General features: G+C 39.7%; 1 protein-coding gene across 1 annotated transcript in view; it reads left to right on the top strand.

Moving 5' to 3' along the window:
* The window catches only part of ZBBX (zinc finger B-box domain containing), a 114,855-nt gene extending 96,382 nt beyond the window's left edge, over window positions 1-18,473 (top strand). The window contains exons 18-19 of the mRNA XM_036756074.1: window positions 16,928-17,066; window positions 18,358-18,473. Of these exons, the coding sequence (XP_036611969.1) occupies window positions 16,928-17,066; window positions 18,358-18,460 (242 nt within the window). The 3' untranslated portion in view covers window positions 18,461-18,473. The remainder of the gene's footprint in view (window positions 1-16,927; window positions 17,067-18,357) is intronic.
* The last annotated feature ends 282 nt before the right edge of the window (window positions 18,474-18,755 follow it).

Raw genomic sequence — 18,755 nt, 5'->3', positions numbered from 1 at the left:
GTCCTAGTTTTCACATTTTAGGTGGAACATTGGGGAGTTGGAGAACATTCCAAGAAAATTTACTGAAGGACATAAAGACCATGCCACATGAAGCTCTAATCTAGGCCCTCTTCTCTTCTTTCTCTCTCTGTTCCCTGTTGGTGGTGTCATCAGTTCCTTTATTCTTTCTATACATATCACTTTGAGGTTTGTATATCCATCCCTAGCCTTTCTCCTGAGTTCCAGCTGGGCATTATATACTTCCTATATTATTCATTTTGAACCAGATGCCCCAAAGGCATCTCAAGCTAAACATGTCTAAACAGAATTCATTGGGTTTTTTTTTGCACTGTCTGCCTCTTTTCTTAAACTTCTTCTTTACTAAAGCTATCACAATCCTTTCAGACTCCCAGCTTCTCAACCTCAGTGTAATCCTTGACTTTTCCTTCTCCCTCTCAAGACATATCTGAATCAGTTGCCACATCTTGCCATTTCTACTGCCATAACAACTCTTGAGTCCATCTCCTTGATACTGACACAGCCAACCTTCCTAGTTCAGCCTCTAAATAACTTTCACCTGGACTACTGCAGTGGTTTCCCATTGCATTTGGGCAGCCTCAGGTCTCTCCTTTACTCTGATCCATCTGCTACTAGACTGCCAAAGTAACCTTCCTAAAAGCACAAGTCACTCTCCTTTTCAATGAACTCCTTTGGTTTTCTCTTCTTCCTTTGTGCAACAGTGAGTCCTTCACCACTTGGCCACAAACTACCTTTTCAGCCTTATTACACATTCTTCCATGTGCCCACGATGTTCTGTCCAAACTGGCCTCTTTCCTATTCCTCATATGTGGTCCACCATTTCCTGTCAGCAGTTTCTTTAAATTGCTTTTCTTCTAGCCTGAAGTTCATTCCCTCTGCACCCCTGCCTCTTAGAATCCCAACTTTCCTTAAAAACTCAGCTCAAGCTTTTCCCAATCCTTTCAACTTATAGTACCTTTCCCCTACAAGTATCTTCTATTTTTACACATACCTATATTTGTTTATGTTGTTTCTCCTGACTGGATTGTAAGCTCCTTCAGGGCAGGGACAGAACCATACTTTCTTCCATTTCTCATGGAAAGGGATCAGACATGTTCCTTTTGGCATCAGAGGGCAGAATTTCAGGAAAGCATATATAGCTTCCATGTAAACAAAACATTCTTAACAATTAAGAGGGATGGAGGTAATGAGTTCCCCTAAACTGAGATGTCATTAAGCTATTGATGGGTGCCAGCTTCTTGGTAGTGCTGGGATGAGCATCCTGGATAAAGATGGATTGGCCTAGAGGATCTCTGATGTTCCCTCAAGCTTTAAGACTGTGATGCTCATGTCATTAGCTTATTTACCTTTTCCAAAAGCCTGCTCCAGCATGCATTTTCTGGAGTGTTGCACTGTTTCTTTTGAGTATTTACTTAGGTCATTCTGCTTTCCTAAAGTCCATGAATACGGTCGAGTAAACCATACTCATACTCTTTAATATACAGGATTTCTTTTCTGTAACAAAGCAATTAAACAAACCAGAGCCTAGGGAAAGCATCATCTTTTCCTTTGAAGTTAGAATGTCCTTTCTATACCCTGTAGAACATAGAAGCAACCTGCATATACACAAGAAGTCCCCCAAGTTTCTTGCCGCTTGCAACCTTGCACTTCCTACTACCTGCTCTGGTTCAAGTTCACAGTCCTCTAATGTTAAATAAGTTCCTATATTAAAAGACTCTAAAAGCAAGTTTTGTAGTAATCAGCATCTCAGAGGCCAGGTGGTAACATTTATGCAAGGAAATAACCATCTGGTATGCATAGGATATATCTCTGTGCATATGTATGGGAAAATAACACATGCCAAGCTAGGTAAGGTCTTTTTGTAATCCATTCATTAGGAAATTATCAGAACATTCTTTTACCATGTGCATACAGTCCTCAGTAATGGGGATAATGGCCTTGAAGAAATAGAGTACTAGCTCTGCTGTCTGTTTGAAGTTCTCCTTCAACAGCATTGTTTATGGTAATGTAGAGCTATCAATTTTCTGCTTGGGAAATTGGTCAGTTCTCCATTAAATCATTAGCAGCCTACATGTATATCTCTATTTTAAGGTGTACTTAATGCTTTCCTGACAGCAACCTTGTGAAATGTAGGTATTGTGAATTCAATTCAATTTAAGAAGCATACATTAATCACTTACTATATCCAGACACTGTACTAGGCCCTGAAGCTACATAATGTCCCTGCCCTCAGGGGACTTAATATTCAATACATTCATTTATTACCTGGATTCATGAAATTCAGTAGTTTTCAAAGTTGTATTTCAAAGCCTTTTTATGGACTGCTATTTTTCTAGAGTCTAAGTTCCATTTACTAATTGTGCTTGTAATTCACACATGAATTCAGTAATACAGTCACATTATCATGCATACACATATAATGACAGATATACTCAGGGAAGTCCCAGTTATGGACTGGTCAGAGCTCATGAATAAACAAAACAAAAACAAAGCCAACCCAACAAAAATGCTTGCTCATTGTTTTTGTGTCTAATCAGTGTGTTATTTATCAGGGGGCAACATGAAAAAAAGTTCACCAGGGCTGATAGCCCTCTCTGGTGGCTGTGCTAGGTTTGAAGCTATGCTAGATCAGTCAAAAAAAGCAAACAAAGAAAAAAAACCTATTCATTGATCTTGGTTTGAAAGCCAAGACTTTGTTTAGATTACAGTAAATGTTTTTTACTCATATACATATATGCATACATGTAGAGAACTATGTATATGTGTACATGCAGGTATGGTTGTACATATACATGCATGTATGCATATGCACATCTGTGGCTATATAGATATACAGGCATATATAAATATGTTTGTGTGTATATGTGTGTATATGTATGTGCATACATATACACACGTATGTATACTGAATGCTTGAAGAATCAAATGTGAACAAGTCAGTTTAACCTCTCTGGCTCTCAGTTTTCTTATATGTAGAGTGAAAGACTTGGACTCTCTAAGATCACCTCCAAGTTTATGATTGCTGAATGATTTCATTCCCCCCCCCCACCTCCTTTTTGATGATAGCAATTTTCAAAGTCCTATAGCAAATTGGACCAGACATTTTTCCATCATAATTCCTCCTTGGTTAAAAAACAAAACAAAAAAAAAAACCACTTACTACATACCTTTCACGTACCAACATAAACCCATTTCTCTTTATGGAAAACATTTCTGTCAGCAGCTTTTCTCATCTTATTTTCTGTTAGTCCTAGGCTAAATCTTCTTCTTTGCTATGTAGATCTCTTATGAAACACCCAGACTCAGGAGGTGGGAAAAGGAGTGCTGTAGCATCAAGATAATAAATGCCACCATGCCTGGCCTTTACTTTAGTCCAAAGGGGTACGGCTCCTTTAATAGTGTCATTTCAGAAAGACCCGAGCTGGGGAAAAGTTGCAGCCTGTGGTAGATTCTCCATTACTGTACAGTCATACGCACACATGCGCACGCACACACACACACTAACACCACCACCACCACCACCACCATCAGCAACAACAACAATAACAGCAGATAATTCCCACAGAAAGACAAGGAACTCCCCGGAAGAGTGCTGTTTAAACACACTGGCCTCCCTTCCCTTCTCCATTTCCTCACCTCCACCCCCCACCTCCACCTTGGGATATTTTGAGTTGAGCTGTATAGCATTCTTTTGGGAAAGAAGGACGATCGAAGAAGAATGACTTCTCAGTTTACCGAAAGACAACTTGTCTGTTCCCTTCTATCATCACAGCCTGGAGAGTCTCAGATCATTGAAGGAAAGTGTAGTACATTGAATGTTACAAACACTATACTTCAAAGGATTCCTCTTTTTGTTAATTATATGGAAAAGATTTTTCCCCCTGAAACTGATTGTGTTTTTCAATTTAAGAGACCCTGTTTGAAGCCAAGGAGATATTGATAGAGTCTGTAAACCCCTATGGTGTATGAAAGCCTCTAAAAAGGTTCCTATATAGTTAAATGAGCTAAATAAATGGAGGGAAGTATTTTTCTATAATAAAGTTGAATAGAAAATTCCTGAACATTGACAAATGTAGCAATTTTGTTTAGGAAATAAAGCATCGAAGCCATATCTTCATCAGGGATTGAATCCTATTTCGTAGGTTAATATTAATTGTAAAGCAGTGGATAAAAATTTCAATGACCATTCTAATAAGGTACTCACAATAACTAAAATGACCAGGGTAGGTATCTCTTTTTACTCTAGAAGGCCATTGAGTGAAAGTTTTTAAAAGAGAAAAGTCAGAAGGTCACTACCCCCAAGGAGTTCTACAAGGGGAAGTTCTTGGAGAAGGACAAAGTAGGTGGATTGTTACATCTCTTTTCATACAGCCTTGTCTTTTCTGACATGTACCAATTGGATTGTACCCAGGACTTGAGGGAGGAGACCTTTCAGGCTGGGTCTTAGGTTGCTGTGGTTGCTGTTTTCATCTGTGTGTGTGTGTGTGTGTGTGTGTAACCCTGCCATTACTAATTCCTCTATGCCTACTCATTCAGCTGCTATAAATGAGCCACCTAGCATGCTTGACACCTGCTTCTGTGTCCTTTGCCATTAAAAGAAGAAAATTTAGTTTAAGTGCATCTTTAAAAATGAAGAAATGCAAACTATTCTTATATTTTTTAGAAATTAAAAACAGGAAACATGAAATGGTACAACAGCTAATACCATCTAACAATTTTAGAGAACTTTGAACTTCACAAACTGCTTTACAAACAACTAATTTGACCTTTAAAGCAATCCTGCCATGAAGGCAGTAGATGGTATCATTATGCCCAATTTCAAAATGATGAAAAGTCCAAGTAAGTGACTCAAGGTTACATAGAAAATGGCACAGGACTTGAGCCCGGGTCTTTTGACTTCAAGCCATCTTTTCATTACCCCATAATAATTCTGTATTATTATTTGTTTGTTTGTTTGGTTGTTGTCCTCTGGAAGAGGATCAGAATGACAGCACTATGTTAAAGTCAAAGTACAGCATGTCCAACTGTGGCTGATCAGACCAATATGAGCTTGGAACGTTCTACCACAGATTAGGCATAAATAGTGCATATAATTTCCTATTATAGCTAGTTAAGGGAAGTAGACAACTTTTGTTTTAAAAAAAGAGAAAATGGAAAAAGAAGAATAAGAAGAAAGAAAAGAGGAGCAGAGGTACCTACATTTGAAGACAGAGAAGAGAAACAGGAAAAGAAAAAGGGAGACAAGTAGGTGAGACACTTTTCAATGGTTTCCAGGCAAGAAGTAATAGATGGGTATTAAATGGAGCTGATTGGCCAGCTTCCCCATAATGATCTACTCTCATCCTACACTGCCATTTCCCAACTCTGTTTGGACTCAATACCTCAGTATATATTGTGCTATACAAGTAAGTGAAAATACTGCATAAGAAGATGGATTAGACAGAACAAATGGACCTGACTGTATACAGAAGACATCTAAGAGAGGTTGCTTGATTTTAAAAAGGGCTCAGTCTTGAAGATCAGTCCTCAAGTACTGTATACTAGGCCCTGAAGGGAAAATAAGAGAATGAAGTAATCCCTACTTTTCGAACATTTACACCCCATCAGGGAAGACAACACACATCTGTCAGTGTACACATGCTACCAGCAAGAAAGATACAAACTAGTTAGGGAGGAAAAGTGGGAGCACGTGCATGTACGGAGATCAAAAATGGCTTCCCATGGAAGGGTGAAGGAAGAGAAGGAACCTGTGAGGCAGAAGTGAGGGATGAGTGGGCTGCCCAAATGAGGGACCAATAGCTAACACGAAGACACAGAGACAGGATTTATAGGGTTCGAAGAATAGATAGAAGGCAATTATGGGGGGATTGCTGAGTGTGGAAGGGAGTAAGAGACAATGAGTCTGGGAATGCAGACCATGGAACTAGGTTATGAAGGACTTTAAACTTTAAAAAAAGGACTTCCTAGTTTATCCTAGAGGCAACAGGGAACTATTAGAGACTTATTGCAATTTGAAGGTACTTTGAGCTGCCTTACCATCACCCTGAGAGGTCCAGGGAGTACAGGCATCATCTTTTTAAAAAAAGTTTTTATTAAAAAAAGGGGTTTTTTTTTGGCCCAAAGACATTAAGATACTCTCATGGGCTGGTACATCCAGCAAATATCTGGTTGGAATTAGACTTCAATCTTATAGCCTGAAACCTAGTGTTCCTCCTAATACCCTTCATGAACCAGAGGTGTGGTTACTTTCTAAGTGATACACTTTGGTTTTCACCTATGCCCCAACTTAGTTCTTATTTTCTGTATAAGCTAAACTGTCATTGACTGGAGGAAACTTGAAAATTATGCTGACATAAAAAATGTTGGTTTCTGTGAATTAATTACCTTTTCCCAGCTGAATCAGCAGTTTCCTCTTGTAGGACAAAATAAAATTGGGAGGCAGCCTCATGTCTTGGGGGCTAGCTGAGAGTTAGGAAGTCTTAGGTTCACATCGCATTGCCTTATGAACTGCGTGACCCTAGGTGAGTCACTAAAACTCTGACAACTTCAGTTTATCAGAAAAATAGATAGAATCCTACTTTATAGGGTTGTTGTGAGGCTGAGATGAGATATGTAGAATGCTTTGCAAAACTTAAAGCTTTCTTTAGATGTCAGTTATTAGTATGATTACATTGGCATGATCTAAGAACACTATGCCCTCTGAGTTGCACTGTCATCAGCATCATTTTTCAGGATTGGGTTCTGTTCTGGGCACCACATTTTGGAAAAGCTGACAAGCTGGGAATCCAGAGTAGGGCATCCGGATGGTCAAGGCCAAGGGCTAGAGGCCATGTTATGGGCTTAGTTGAGAGAATTAGGGATTTTTCTTCTGAAATAAGACAGATAGAGGGTAGACAAAATACCTGTCTGAAAGTGTTGAAGGTAAAAGAAAATAAGGGTTAAATTTGCTCTCTTTGGCTGAGACAGAACTAAGACCAGTGACTAGAAATGATAGAGAAGCATATTACAGTTCACAAAATCAATGTGATTCTAATGAGCATAATCCCAAAGTGGAAGAGGCTCCCTCACAAGGGAGAGCTGCTCAGGAGGGATCATTTGCAGGGAAGTTTGATTCATGGCTGAGAAGTGACACTGACCCATGGCTTCAGGACTTACAAAGCACCCTATCTTCCATGTTTATACTTATCCCTCAAAAGTGGGCATGGACTTAGGCCACATTAAGGGTGACAGTGTCCAGGATTGGGGAGGCCATTGTTCTCTTGTACTCTTCCCTAAGTCAGGCTGCCTTGGAGATAGTTTGTTGAGTTCTGGATGCCACATTTTAGATAAAGGAAATAGTCACAAGGGCTTCTCTGGCCTGTCATCTTGGCAGCATCATAGCTGATCATTGATCCTTAGCTATCTGTAGGCAGAAGGGTCCCCTCCTTCACTTGACTCTAGAAGACACAGGGGTAGTCCTCAGTGTTTTGTTGATGGGAGAGTATCTTTTTATTATGAATGTGTTTGGTCACTCTTATTCAAATATAACTAAGTCATTCAAGGCAGACTTTCTATTATGAACATTATTGGATCCTCTGGACTGAAAACTGACTCTACTGTTGGCAGAATCTAGAATACAGCTTTTCTTTAGAAGGTGGCACTTCCCCCTGAGTTTGGGGGTGGTGAGGAGGGCAAGAGATGGATAACAGCATTGAGTCCTTGAAAGAAGAAACTTGACTGGGAGCATGTGGCTGAGTGTGATTGGAAGTCTAGGTGGAATTGTAGATAGGTCTTTTAGGTCTTCACTCTGCACCCTTCTTGGCAGAGCAGTGGCCACCTCTTAGCCCTGCTCTGGCCTTGCTCATTCTGTTGACTGTCTCGTCTGGAAGATGGAGCAGTGGAATGTGCAGAGGCTACTCACTTTTTTCTGCAATCAGAGGTGGAGAGAGAGGTGCCTCCTGCTGGAGGCAGAGGGGTGGCTGGTGGTCTGCTTCTTTCTTTTGCTTTTATCCCTTTTCTTTTTTCCCTGCTAAGAGCTGACTTTGTGGCCTTGTGCCCACCAGGTTCCATTGAAGAATAAAGGTGGGTATAAATGGTTAATTCATCACTGTCTTCTTTTCAGAAATCAATGAGTTTCTCACACTTTTGAGGACTGTATCTTCATTATATTGGTGGCATTTTTGATAGTTACATATTTGCAGTGATCTAGGAATTTCCCCTGTTGGTGCATATATTTAAGTTCTATAATCATATATTAGATTTGTATTTTTATACTTATGTTATTGAGTTAATAATTTTCCTTGGTAGTACATGTGTTTGATAGTCCACATAAAATCTCTCTTCTCTCTGTGTTTGTGTCTCTGTGTTTCTCTCTCTCTCTCTCTCTCTCTCTCTCTCTCTCTCTCTCTCTCTCTCTCTTTCATCTTGCCTGTCTGTCTCTGTCTTGAAATTGTACTTATATCTTTGTTTTGTGGGGTTTCAGTTTCCAGGAACTCCCAAGTCTGCTGCCTGATCTCTCCTAAGAGTGGCAGAGGGCATATCGCATGCCTCTCCTAAAGTCTCCACCTCTTCGTGCAAATTCAGGAACAATATTAATGAACTAGAGTTCATCTAAAAGGGCAAATAGGATGATGAAAGGCCTCAGTCAGTTAAAAGATCTGAGAATATTTAGTTCTTAAAAGATGTAAGGGGATATGACAATTTTTAAAATATATTTGGTTTCCACATGGAAGGGAAGGAATATTCTCCCTCTCTCCCCTTTGGCCCCATTGGGAAGAACTTGGAACAATGGATAGGAGGTGCAAAGACGCAGATTGAGGCTTCAAGACAGTAAGAAAAAAACTTCCTAAAAACTAGAGCTATATCAAGGTAGAAGGGGGTAGCAGTAGTGGTGGTTCTCCTCTCACTAGAGGTCTTTTGGTTTGATATGTTGTGGACCAGTGATGTTACTCAACTAGAAATGGGGCCCACTAAAGGCCGCATCTTGACTTAGAAAACCACACGTTAACATTATCTATATTCTGTTGTATTTTTGTTCATTTTGTTAAATATTTTCTGATAAATGCATTTTAATCTGATCCTGGTCCTGGGCCAAGGCCATGTGTTTGACATATTTGCTGTAGAGGGGATTTTTGCACAGTTGTGGTTAGGACTAAGCCATATCTCATGTCCCTTCCAGCTTTGAAAAGTCTATGATATTGTTACCCTGTGAAATAGGTGCTACAGTGAGAGCCTTCAGGTATCAAAATAAGGCCCCTCCCCTTGAGAATTTTTTGTTAAAATGGTGTCAGACTTTGAGCTGTTAAATTTTTCTGTTTACTCTCATGTACTTTGTAAAGAAAGGAACTCCCTAGAGATCAACAGACTTGCCACAAGTGGGTATTTTCAGAGGTGGGCTCATTCCTCATTTTAGGTCCCACACTTTTCTAAGTTTCAGAATCCTGAGAGGAAGAGCCAAGTGACTTGCCCAAAGCATGCATGCACCTAGATAGGTAACCTGCAGAGTCAGTAATATGCATCTACCTCAAACCACTGCTGCATATAGAAAATAAGTTTGCCGACCCATCTTTGAATAGGAGGATTTTATAACAGATAAATAAATTTGGGAAAATGTGCAGCACTTTCAGTGAGCTTATTCTACTCCCTGCTACAAAAGCCCATCTTTTTATACCAGTATTCTTCCAGTGTTGCTATGTGGGTCTGAAAATTGCAGACTGGCTTTTCACTAAGCAAGTTGATGTAACATTTTCTCAGCTCTGATTGATCCTAGATAAAGATCAAAAATAATTTAGAACAACTAGTTTATAATTCCTAACTCCACATTCCTCGAGGGTTATAAGAACCAGACCCGTGATTTCACATGTGGGAGGCTTTCTTGTTCAGAGATGCAAAATAATGAGGGGGCAAAGAGGAGGTGGTGAATTGGGATGACCTTGCTCTTGTCTGGATGGCTACAATCTCCTTCCACCTGGAGCTATCCTGACCCTTTGGGTGGTGGTGGCAGGCATCATTTCCTGTAGGAGCTATGGGCACCTTTTCTTACACTGATGCTGTGGAATCAGGAACTATCTTGAATCAAAAGTAAGCAGAGACAAAAGACAAATAAGAGATTCTGTCTCACACAGCAAATTTCACTGCTTACTATTTAGATCAGTGCTTAGTCATTAACTGTGTTAAGGCTGATAATAGAAGACATTGGAGTTGTTTATGGCTGTAGCACAATCCATAGTTATATAACATTGAAAGTGTATTTCATACTCACAGAGTCCATAGGAGGTATTTAACTCTTTTTCCTTTTGTACTACTAAGTTGAGGTATATTCATATTACATGTAACATTCCATTCACAATAGGGTTCAAAGTCAGTATCACTGGTGGAAATTAAGACTCACAAAAATAAGGTAATAATATGAGATTTCCACCCCCCCCCCCCAAATACATGAGAGTAAACATAAAAATGATTGGGTCTTTTTTTTTTTTTTTTAGGTCAGCAATGAACTCATTTATATTGGCCGGAATGGCTTAACGTCTCTGAGGTTGTAGGGACTGTATTGTACATTTATTATCTTTTTTATCAGCATGGGGAGATGTTTCCAAAATATTCCTTCTTTTATTTTGTAAACTTTCTCACAATATAGCTCAAAGTATGACACCATTTTAACAAAAAAATTCTCAAGGGGAGGGGCCTTATTTTAACACCTGAGGGCTCTGAGGGTTCTTCTTTGATTGTCTGATTATCATAAAAATATAGCTTTCTAATTAAAGAAAAATACTTTTTAGTAATTCAGAACAAAATGTTAACATATTGTGACAGTATCTTAAAAGTTGGAAGACATCTGGCATAGACTTTCAGTGAGGCTAAAGTCTTAAGTCTGAAAACTGTCATCTTTTCCAAACTAGGTGTGTATTTTCCTTCTGTGATTTTATTCTGAATCCAAACGGGCTTTCCACAATGGCAGGATTCCAGATTTTCCTATCCCATTGTTTGATATGAATTGAATTTTAAAATATTGTCTGAAGCTCAAATGAATTTCACCCTACACACTTCCCAGTTTCAAAATTTAGCTTGAATATTTCTCTCTCTGGAGGCAGCTAGGTAGCTCACTGGATAGAGTGCCAGGTCTAAGTCAAAAAGACCTGGGTTCAAATCCAACTTCAGACATGCGCTAGTTGTGTGACCCTTGGCAAATCACTTTAACCTTTGTTTGCCTAATCCACTGGCAAAGTGGCAAACCACTGCAGTATATCATGACTGAATGATGGAGTAACATTTCTCTCTATAGCATTCCAAACCTAAGACACATTCAGTATTATATTTTTAAAAAAAACAGAACAAAAATTTCCAAGTGGAACTTTTTTCAAGCATAGTTGAAATATCACACTACGATACACACATTTTTACGACACAAAATGCAGTGATTTTTTTTAACAATAAAATCCATTTCTGTCACTTCAGGGGATGTTAGCTTCAACATCCAAATCATTGCTCCATCAGGGCTTCTAACAATCACTTGATCACAGCAAAATAATGCAAGGTTACTACTGTCTTCTGTTTTAGGAATTGTTTTAGCACAACTACAACTACCCCACAGTTCTACTTGGAAAACAAACTGCTTTCTCAGTCCTGAAGAATGCTATAAATATGGGTCTGTGACATAGGCATGAGTAGAGAAATGCCTGTATTCTGTAATTCTTCCTTCTCTGATAGTCAAGTGACAGGAAAGAGCATCTAGAAACGAATCACAGATATTCAACCTTCTTTTTTCCTTAAGTATTTTAAACCTTACATGATAAGATAATCAGGAAATCCATTCTATGGGAAATAGTCAAAGTTTGATTACATTTATAAACTTAACCTCAAATTAATTTCTTCGGGGCTATTCTCTCCTCCTCTTAGAACAGTCATCCCTCCTGGCATATTTTTCATAGCAAAAAATATTTCAGAAGAACGGAGAAAGAGTGAAACCTGTCCTTTGCTCCATTCTTCTGGTTTTCTACCCTTTTCACAACAAATCACCAAATTCAGAATAGAAAGGAGAGATTAGCAGCTGCTCAAATTTAAGTGTACCTGGGAATGGCATAAGCCCAGAATACCTCTGATTGCATCGCCATCACCCCAGGTGGGACAGTCTGAAGCACCAGAGTGATAGAGAGTACTGATAACATCAATGAAAGCAGGTACCTCAGCCTGTCTTGGGTGAGGAGACCTGGCCAGAGAGTCCCTGCAAATATGACAATCATCATGACTTAAGCTTAATAACTAAATATTTAGATAGGTTAGAACATCTTTACTGAAAAACCTTGACTTTCTAAAAGAGACACTTAGAGACTGCAGGTATATTAAGTGACAAGTGTCACCAGTGTCCCAAGCACAAATACACACTTCCTCCTCCACGCTAACCAAGCCAAGAGGAGAAAGGTCACTACCCAACTATGGCAACAATTCAATTCAAGGAGGTTTTTTTTTTATCACGTACAAATAAACACAAATCAAACCAGGTATTTTCCCAAGTTCCCACATACTTACACATCTTAGAAAAAGATAAAGATTCATATCTATACATGCCCTCCCCCCAATTGTACTATCCTAACAATTAAATCTCTGGAGAGTAAATCATGGAGAGATACTGGTGATCCTTTCCTTATGGTACTTCCTCAAACAGATTAAGGCACATGGGAAAAGCAGTGAGAAGCTATTCGCTTACACCCACATTTCCAAGGGAGTTCAACTGCCATGGAGTCAAGAAAGCTCAGCTGAGCCGGGAATAAAGAAAGAAACTGGTAGAAGAAAAGAAAATCCAGAAATACATAAGTGGGGGTGGGGGCTGGAAACAGACAAATAATAAGCCCATTTTCTTGGGGGGGAAAGCTTCTGCCACCTTTAAACCTAAAATACACACACACACACACACACCCCTGCATCTGGACACATCAACAATCATTTACTAAGCACCTACTATATGCCAGACATTGAGCTTAGTGTCAGAGATACAAAGAAAGGCAAAGCAATACCTGATCTCAGGGGACTCACAATATGATGGGGAGACATCATGCCAACAACTGTGTACAAACAAAATATAGAGAGGATAAATTGTGGGTAGGTACAGAGGGAAGGCACTAGCATGGAGAGGGGCTGGGGAAGGCTTCTTGGAGAAGCTGGCGTCTCAGTTGAGACTTAAAGGAAGTCAGGGGAGGCAAGAAGTGTAGACTAGGAGGGAGAGACGTGGAGGAGAGCCAGTGAAAATTGATGATGTGCTTTCCATGCAAAGAACTTCAAGGATGCCAGTTTGTCTGCCTTGCAGATCATGGTGGAGGGAGTGTTTTAGGTTGGAAATGAAAGAGAGGCCAGCTTGGTGGGCTTTAAAAGCTAAACAGAAGATTTTACATTTTATCTTGGAACTAATGGGGAACCAGTGGAACTTATTGATTGGTGGGTAGAGGGTGACGTGGTCAAACCTGCACTTGAGGAAGATTACTTTGTCAGCTGAGTGGAGGATGAATTGGTGTGGGGAGAGACTTGAGGCAGGCAGACCTCACAACAGCTTATTGTAGTAGTCCAGGTATGAAGTGATAAAGGCCTGTGCTAGGGTGGTGATCATGTCAGCAGAGAGAAGAAGATACATACCACAGATGATATGAAAGTACTATCCACAGGGGATTGATGGGGATAGATTGGATATAGGGGGTGAAAGAGAATATGGAGGCTCAAGAATGACAGGTTGTGAGCCTAAGAGACTGGGAGGATGATAATACTATCATCAGGAGTAATAAGGAAGTTACAAAGAAGCAAAAATTTATGAATTCTGTTTTAGATGAACTGAACTTAAGATGTCTGTGGACCATCCAGTTTGAGGTCGATCCTATACTGGAATTCACAATAGAAATGAAGATTGGACAAATAGATTTGAAAATCTTATCTGCATTGAAATGATCATTGAATCCATAGGGATTAATGAGATCATCAAGTGTTATAGGATAGAATTGAAGGTAAAAGGGCCCAAGAGAGAAATGAAATGAAATGCAGACTTAAGAGAAAAGAGGGTGGTTGACACTAGTAAAGGTTCGGAGAGGTCAAGGGTGATGGGGTTTCAGATGAGACCATTAGTTTTGGCATTTAAAAGATCATGGTAATTTTGGAGAGAAGTTTCAATTGAATGATGAACTTGGAAACCAGACAGTAGAGAGTTCAGAAAACACTGAGAGGAAAGCAAGTGGAAATAACCATCGATGTGTTAATCCTCAAGGAAATTAACCATGAAAGGAGGAATATTAGCTAGTGAGGATGGATGGATCAAGCAAGTGTTTTTAAAGATGGAGAGATACGAGTCTGTAAGGAGTGGGGAAATGACAGGGAGAGATTAATAATTACTGAGAGCATGGGAATGATAGAGGGGACAGTTTGCTGGAGAAGACTATGTAGAATAGGATTACCTATTCGTGTAGAGGAGTTTGACTTGGCAAGGAGGAGGGCCACCTCTTCATGTGAAACTGGGTTTAGAAAGAGACAATGGCATAAGGCATTTGAGTGATAAAAGATGAGGGGGAGGAAAGAAGAGGGAGCTCTCGCAAGCAAATGGTCTACACTTTTTCAGAGAAGTATGAGACAAGATCCTTAGCTAACAGAGTGGTGGGAGTGTGGGCCATGGGCGAGATGGAAATGTTGGGAAAAGCCTCTGTGGTGAGTTTGTATAGTGAATTGACCGGGTATCTATAAAAGAATTGTCAGCCACAGTGAGGGCCCAATTGAGATTATATAGCATTAATTTGTTATGGACCCAGTCAGCATGTTTTCATTATTTTCTCTAGCTTTATTTTATAACATATGAATAGGAGGCAGATGTTCAACAGACCAAGTCTCCCATAGTACTCTGGGGGTAATAAACACAGAATCTTTCTTATAGGATCCTAAGCTTCTGCTACCATAGAACCAACAATAGTACTTGAGTCAGATAGACTCAGAATAAAGCAGGGTAATGAGAATAAAGGCCTTTACTGACCAGAGAAAAAGGGAAAATTCCAAGCCACAGGCACCATTGTTGCTGAGCCCCCTAATGGTAATTAAAAAGAGGACAGTGGACTCCTCACCCCTCTATGCTTAGGACTCACTAATAAACTTCCATTGAAAGAAGACAACATTGCTTGAAATCTAGGGATTCAGTCAGTGAAAAGTTTGATGTTTGACGTTAAAAGCTAGCAAGTGAAGAAACCTAGAGAGAGGGAAAAGTCTCTCAGGGCCAAGTGGGCCTCTGAACAGGAGCCATTTCCCATGGATGCTTATTGTACATAAAAAACACATCCTCACTATGGGTTCACACCCAGTCAGCCACTGGCCTTGGAGTCAGTTTATTATTTTCTAGAGGAGGGGACAGAGCTTCCTACTTTGCTAGTCTGTCATCATCCTTAGTGATTCAATTCAGGACTGGTTGTCTGTCTGTCTTTTGGCTTTTGACAATGGCTGGGGTAGAGAAGAGCCAAGACACAGTGGGTAGAAGTGGTTTTCCATTTATACTGAAAGGGAGGCTTTTTCTGAAATGGCATCACTCAGATCGATAAACAGATCGCATAGGGCTTCCACACCACCACTGCAGCCATTATGGACGTGTGTGCACAGAAACTGAAATAGCCAATCATACAATGGGAATAAGAGATTCCAGATGGAAAAATTGCCCATCACATTGATGAGATGTTAAAAGATGTCTAGAGGAAAGCTGCCAAGTTGTTAGCTAGATTTTCTGTGTTGATGGATATGGAATATGGAAGGATAGGGATGAGAATTGCATAGGATAAGAAGGTACCAATGAGCTCCTTTCTGCAAAGGTGGAAGGAAGATGCACATCGATGAAATCATAGATTTGTCCAACCTCCATGTGAAAGTACAACAGACTCTTATTTCCTATATGTGGTTATACCCGTTGGCCATTTACTTATCACAAAGTGGAGATTCTATTTACCACTCAATGATATTGTTAGGATCAAAGGAGATCATATGTGTAAAGTGCCTTGCAAACCTTAAAGTGTGGTATGAACAACAGTTGTGATTATGAATATCCTTGGCAAATTTTATTTTATTTTATTTTTTTGGAAGGGGGAAGGCAGGGTAGTTGAGGTTAAGTGACTTGCCCAAGGTCACACAGCTAGTAAGTGTATTAAGTGTCTGAGGTCGCATTTGAACTCAGGTCCTCCTGACTCCAGGGCCAGGACTGTACTCACTGCGCCACCTAGCTGCCCCTGACAAATTTTATTTTTGATGTGTTTTTCACCGTAACCTCTTCTGGCTTGTGTAACTTCTTTACATCACTACACAGCTGCTTACTCCATCATTGATTTATGGCATATAGCTCGACAGGATTCAGAAGCAAAGGAGAATTGAAGTTTCAGAATTTTAATTGCCTTTCAAATCCCAAGGAAAATATCTGAACTATAGAACAAGGTACCTTAACTGGAAAGGGCAGTTTTTCTAAGGAAGCACTCTGCTTTAGAGTCACTGATATTAGGGTTGGAAGGGACTTCAGAGTTCACCTAGTACAGTGTTAATTAGAGGATCTCAGCAGGTTGCTGTAGTTCCCATTTGTGGAGAGGTCAGCAAAGAAGAGTTGAATATGGGGTCAATATATAGTATAGCAGCATCCTGGCTTCACTGACAGGCTTTATCATCTTCTCTTAAACTTGGTGAATTTTTTGACTGTCAGACAGTCCTTTACAAATACAATTATAATGGTATCCACAAGCTGGTTTTTTGATCACTTATCATTTTAGATGTCCATATCACTGTTCTCCCCATTGCTCCTTGGTGCAGAGAATGGAGAGTTACTTGTATACACGAACTGATAACACCACACTCTTTACCATTCTGGGTAAATTGTCAGCACAATGTACTGGCCTTTTCTGTCACGAGGTAGAACAATGACAGTGTTTCATGTAAAATATTTCAGATGCTCCAGAAAGTCTTCACAGCTTAAACACTGAAAAGTTATCAGGCATCAGCAGACATTCAGAGAAGATAAGTAAGACTAAGACAGATGTCCCAAAGACACCAGGACTAAAGGACTCCGGTAGACTTGACATTTCGAGGTAAGTAACAAATGGAGCATGGTAAAATTGCTGACATGCTGAATTCCTGTCCTGAGCAATGTAATGAAATACATGGTCCACAAGTGTACACACTTCCTATGGCTGTTCTTTGTAAAATAGTTGTGGCCACTGGCTAATTACACTAGAGCAGATTTAAAAAAGGCTAGCAGTTCTTGAAGTTGTGCCATGTCTTATTTGTAAAATTACATTACACTGTTTCAGCTTAGAAGAGGTACATGTTTCTGTGCCATGCATGATATGCTAGAAAAAGGGGACAATGTTGTGGGGAGAACCCTCTAGGAATCTTCCGATATAAATAGAAGTAGTATATATGCAGAGATGGTTGACTATTTGGATAAATTGCCCTAGTGCATCCCAAGCTCTTCAGCACTGATTTCTCCATGATCCATGGAATAATATACATGTGATATTAGTAATTGTGATTATTCCCAACTGCAGTGAGCTTCTTCATTTGAAAATTGAGGTTACCTTATTCAGAGCTTCATGTTTTAACTTGTTCAGTCATTTCAGTCATGTCTGACTCTTTGTGACCTTATTTGGGGTTTTCTTGGCAAAGATACTAGAAAGGTTTGCCGTTGCCTTCTCCAGCTCATTTTATAGATGAGGAAACTGAGGTAAATGGGGTTCATTGACTTGCCCAGGGTCACGCAACTAGTAAGTTCTGAGGCCAGAATTGAACCCAGAATGATGAATCTTTTTCAGTTCAGGCCCAATAGTCTATCCAGTGTGCCACTTAGCCGCCCATATTTTAACTCCTATGACAATTCATCCAGTAAAATGAACATACCAATCAAGGATAGGCACCTTGACTGTTGATAGGGACTCTGTATTTTTCAGAATGCTACTGAATTAACTTTTTCGCCCAAGGTAGCTTACTATACAATCATATGATATGTGTACCATGGAAAACAGATGGCATAATAGATAGAGAGTATTTCTTAGAAGCCAGGGAGACCTGATGTAAAGCCCTGCCTCTACCTGTGTGACCAGAGGCAAGTTACTCAACCTTCCCATGCCTAGGCAGTTCTCCTAAGTCTATACATCCCAGATGAGTTCATGATCCACATGGATGGAAGCAGTTTCCTTGGTGAAACAAGAAGCTGCCAACTGTAGTCCTTCTGAGAGCTGTTAGCTAACAATGGAAACTCCAGGTGATCCAAAACCAGCTTCATGTCCTCCATTATTTATGTATCATGCCAGTCTTAAAGGCCTTCTCAACCCAGATTTTCTCTTCTCTGTGTTGATTGTTGATGTGTTTTGAATCCCCCAGCTTGGATGCTGAAGTTCATGGTCTTTTATCATCATCAGAAAGCAGCATAGATGATGAAGAAGAGAACTCTCTGGAAAAGCTCCAAGTCCTTGCCCTCCACTGACCAAGAGGAAGAGACTCATCACTTCCTTATTTTTAACTTGTGTGCTCACAGATTAAAGCAAATATGAGACAAGATTTAACCAATTGAACCTACATACTGATCTTAGGTAATGAAAAAATGGATTATTGATGTCTCATTTCAAAGCCTGCATACTAATAAAAGTTGCTGAAATTGTTATAAGTTTATATTTCTTAAGTAGTAATAGTAGTAGTGGACATAATAATAGCACATTGAGATAGCACTCTAAGGGTTTATAAAGAAATGTGTCAAAATGTACCTTGTTTCTCAGATCTCA

Source organism: Trichosurus vulpecula, chromosome 4, assembly GCF_011100635.1.
Source record: "Trichosurus vulpecula isolate mTriVul1 chromosome 4, mTriVul1.pri, whole genome shotgun sequence".
In the NCBI taxonomy this organism is placed as follows: Eukaryota; Metazoa; Chordata; class Mammalia; order Diprotodontia; family Phalangeridae; genus Trichosurus; species Trichosurus vulpecula.
The sequence above is the reverse complement of the archived record's forward strand: the minus strand, read 5'-3'. Positions and strand labels throughout refer to the sequence as shown.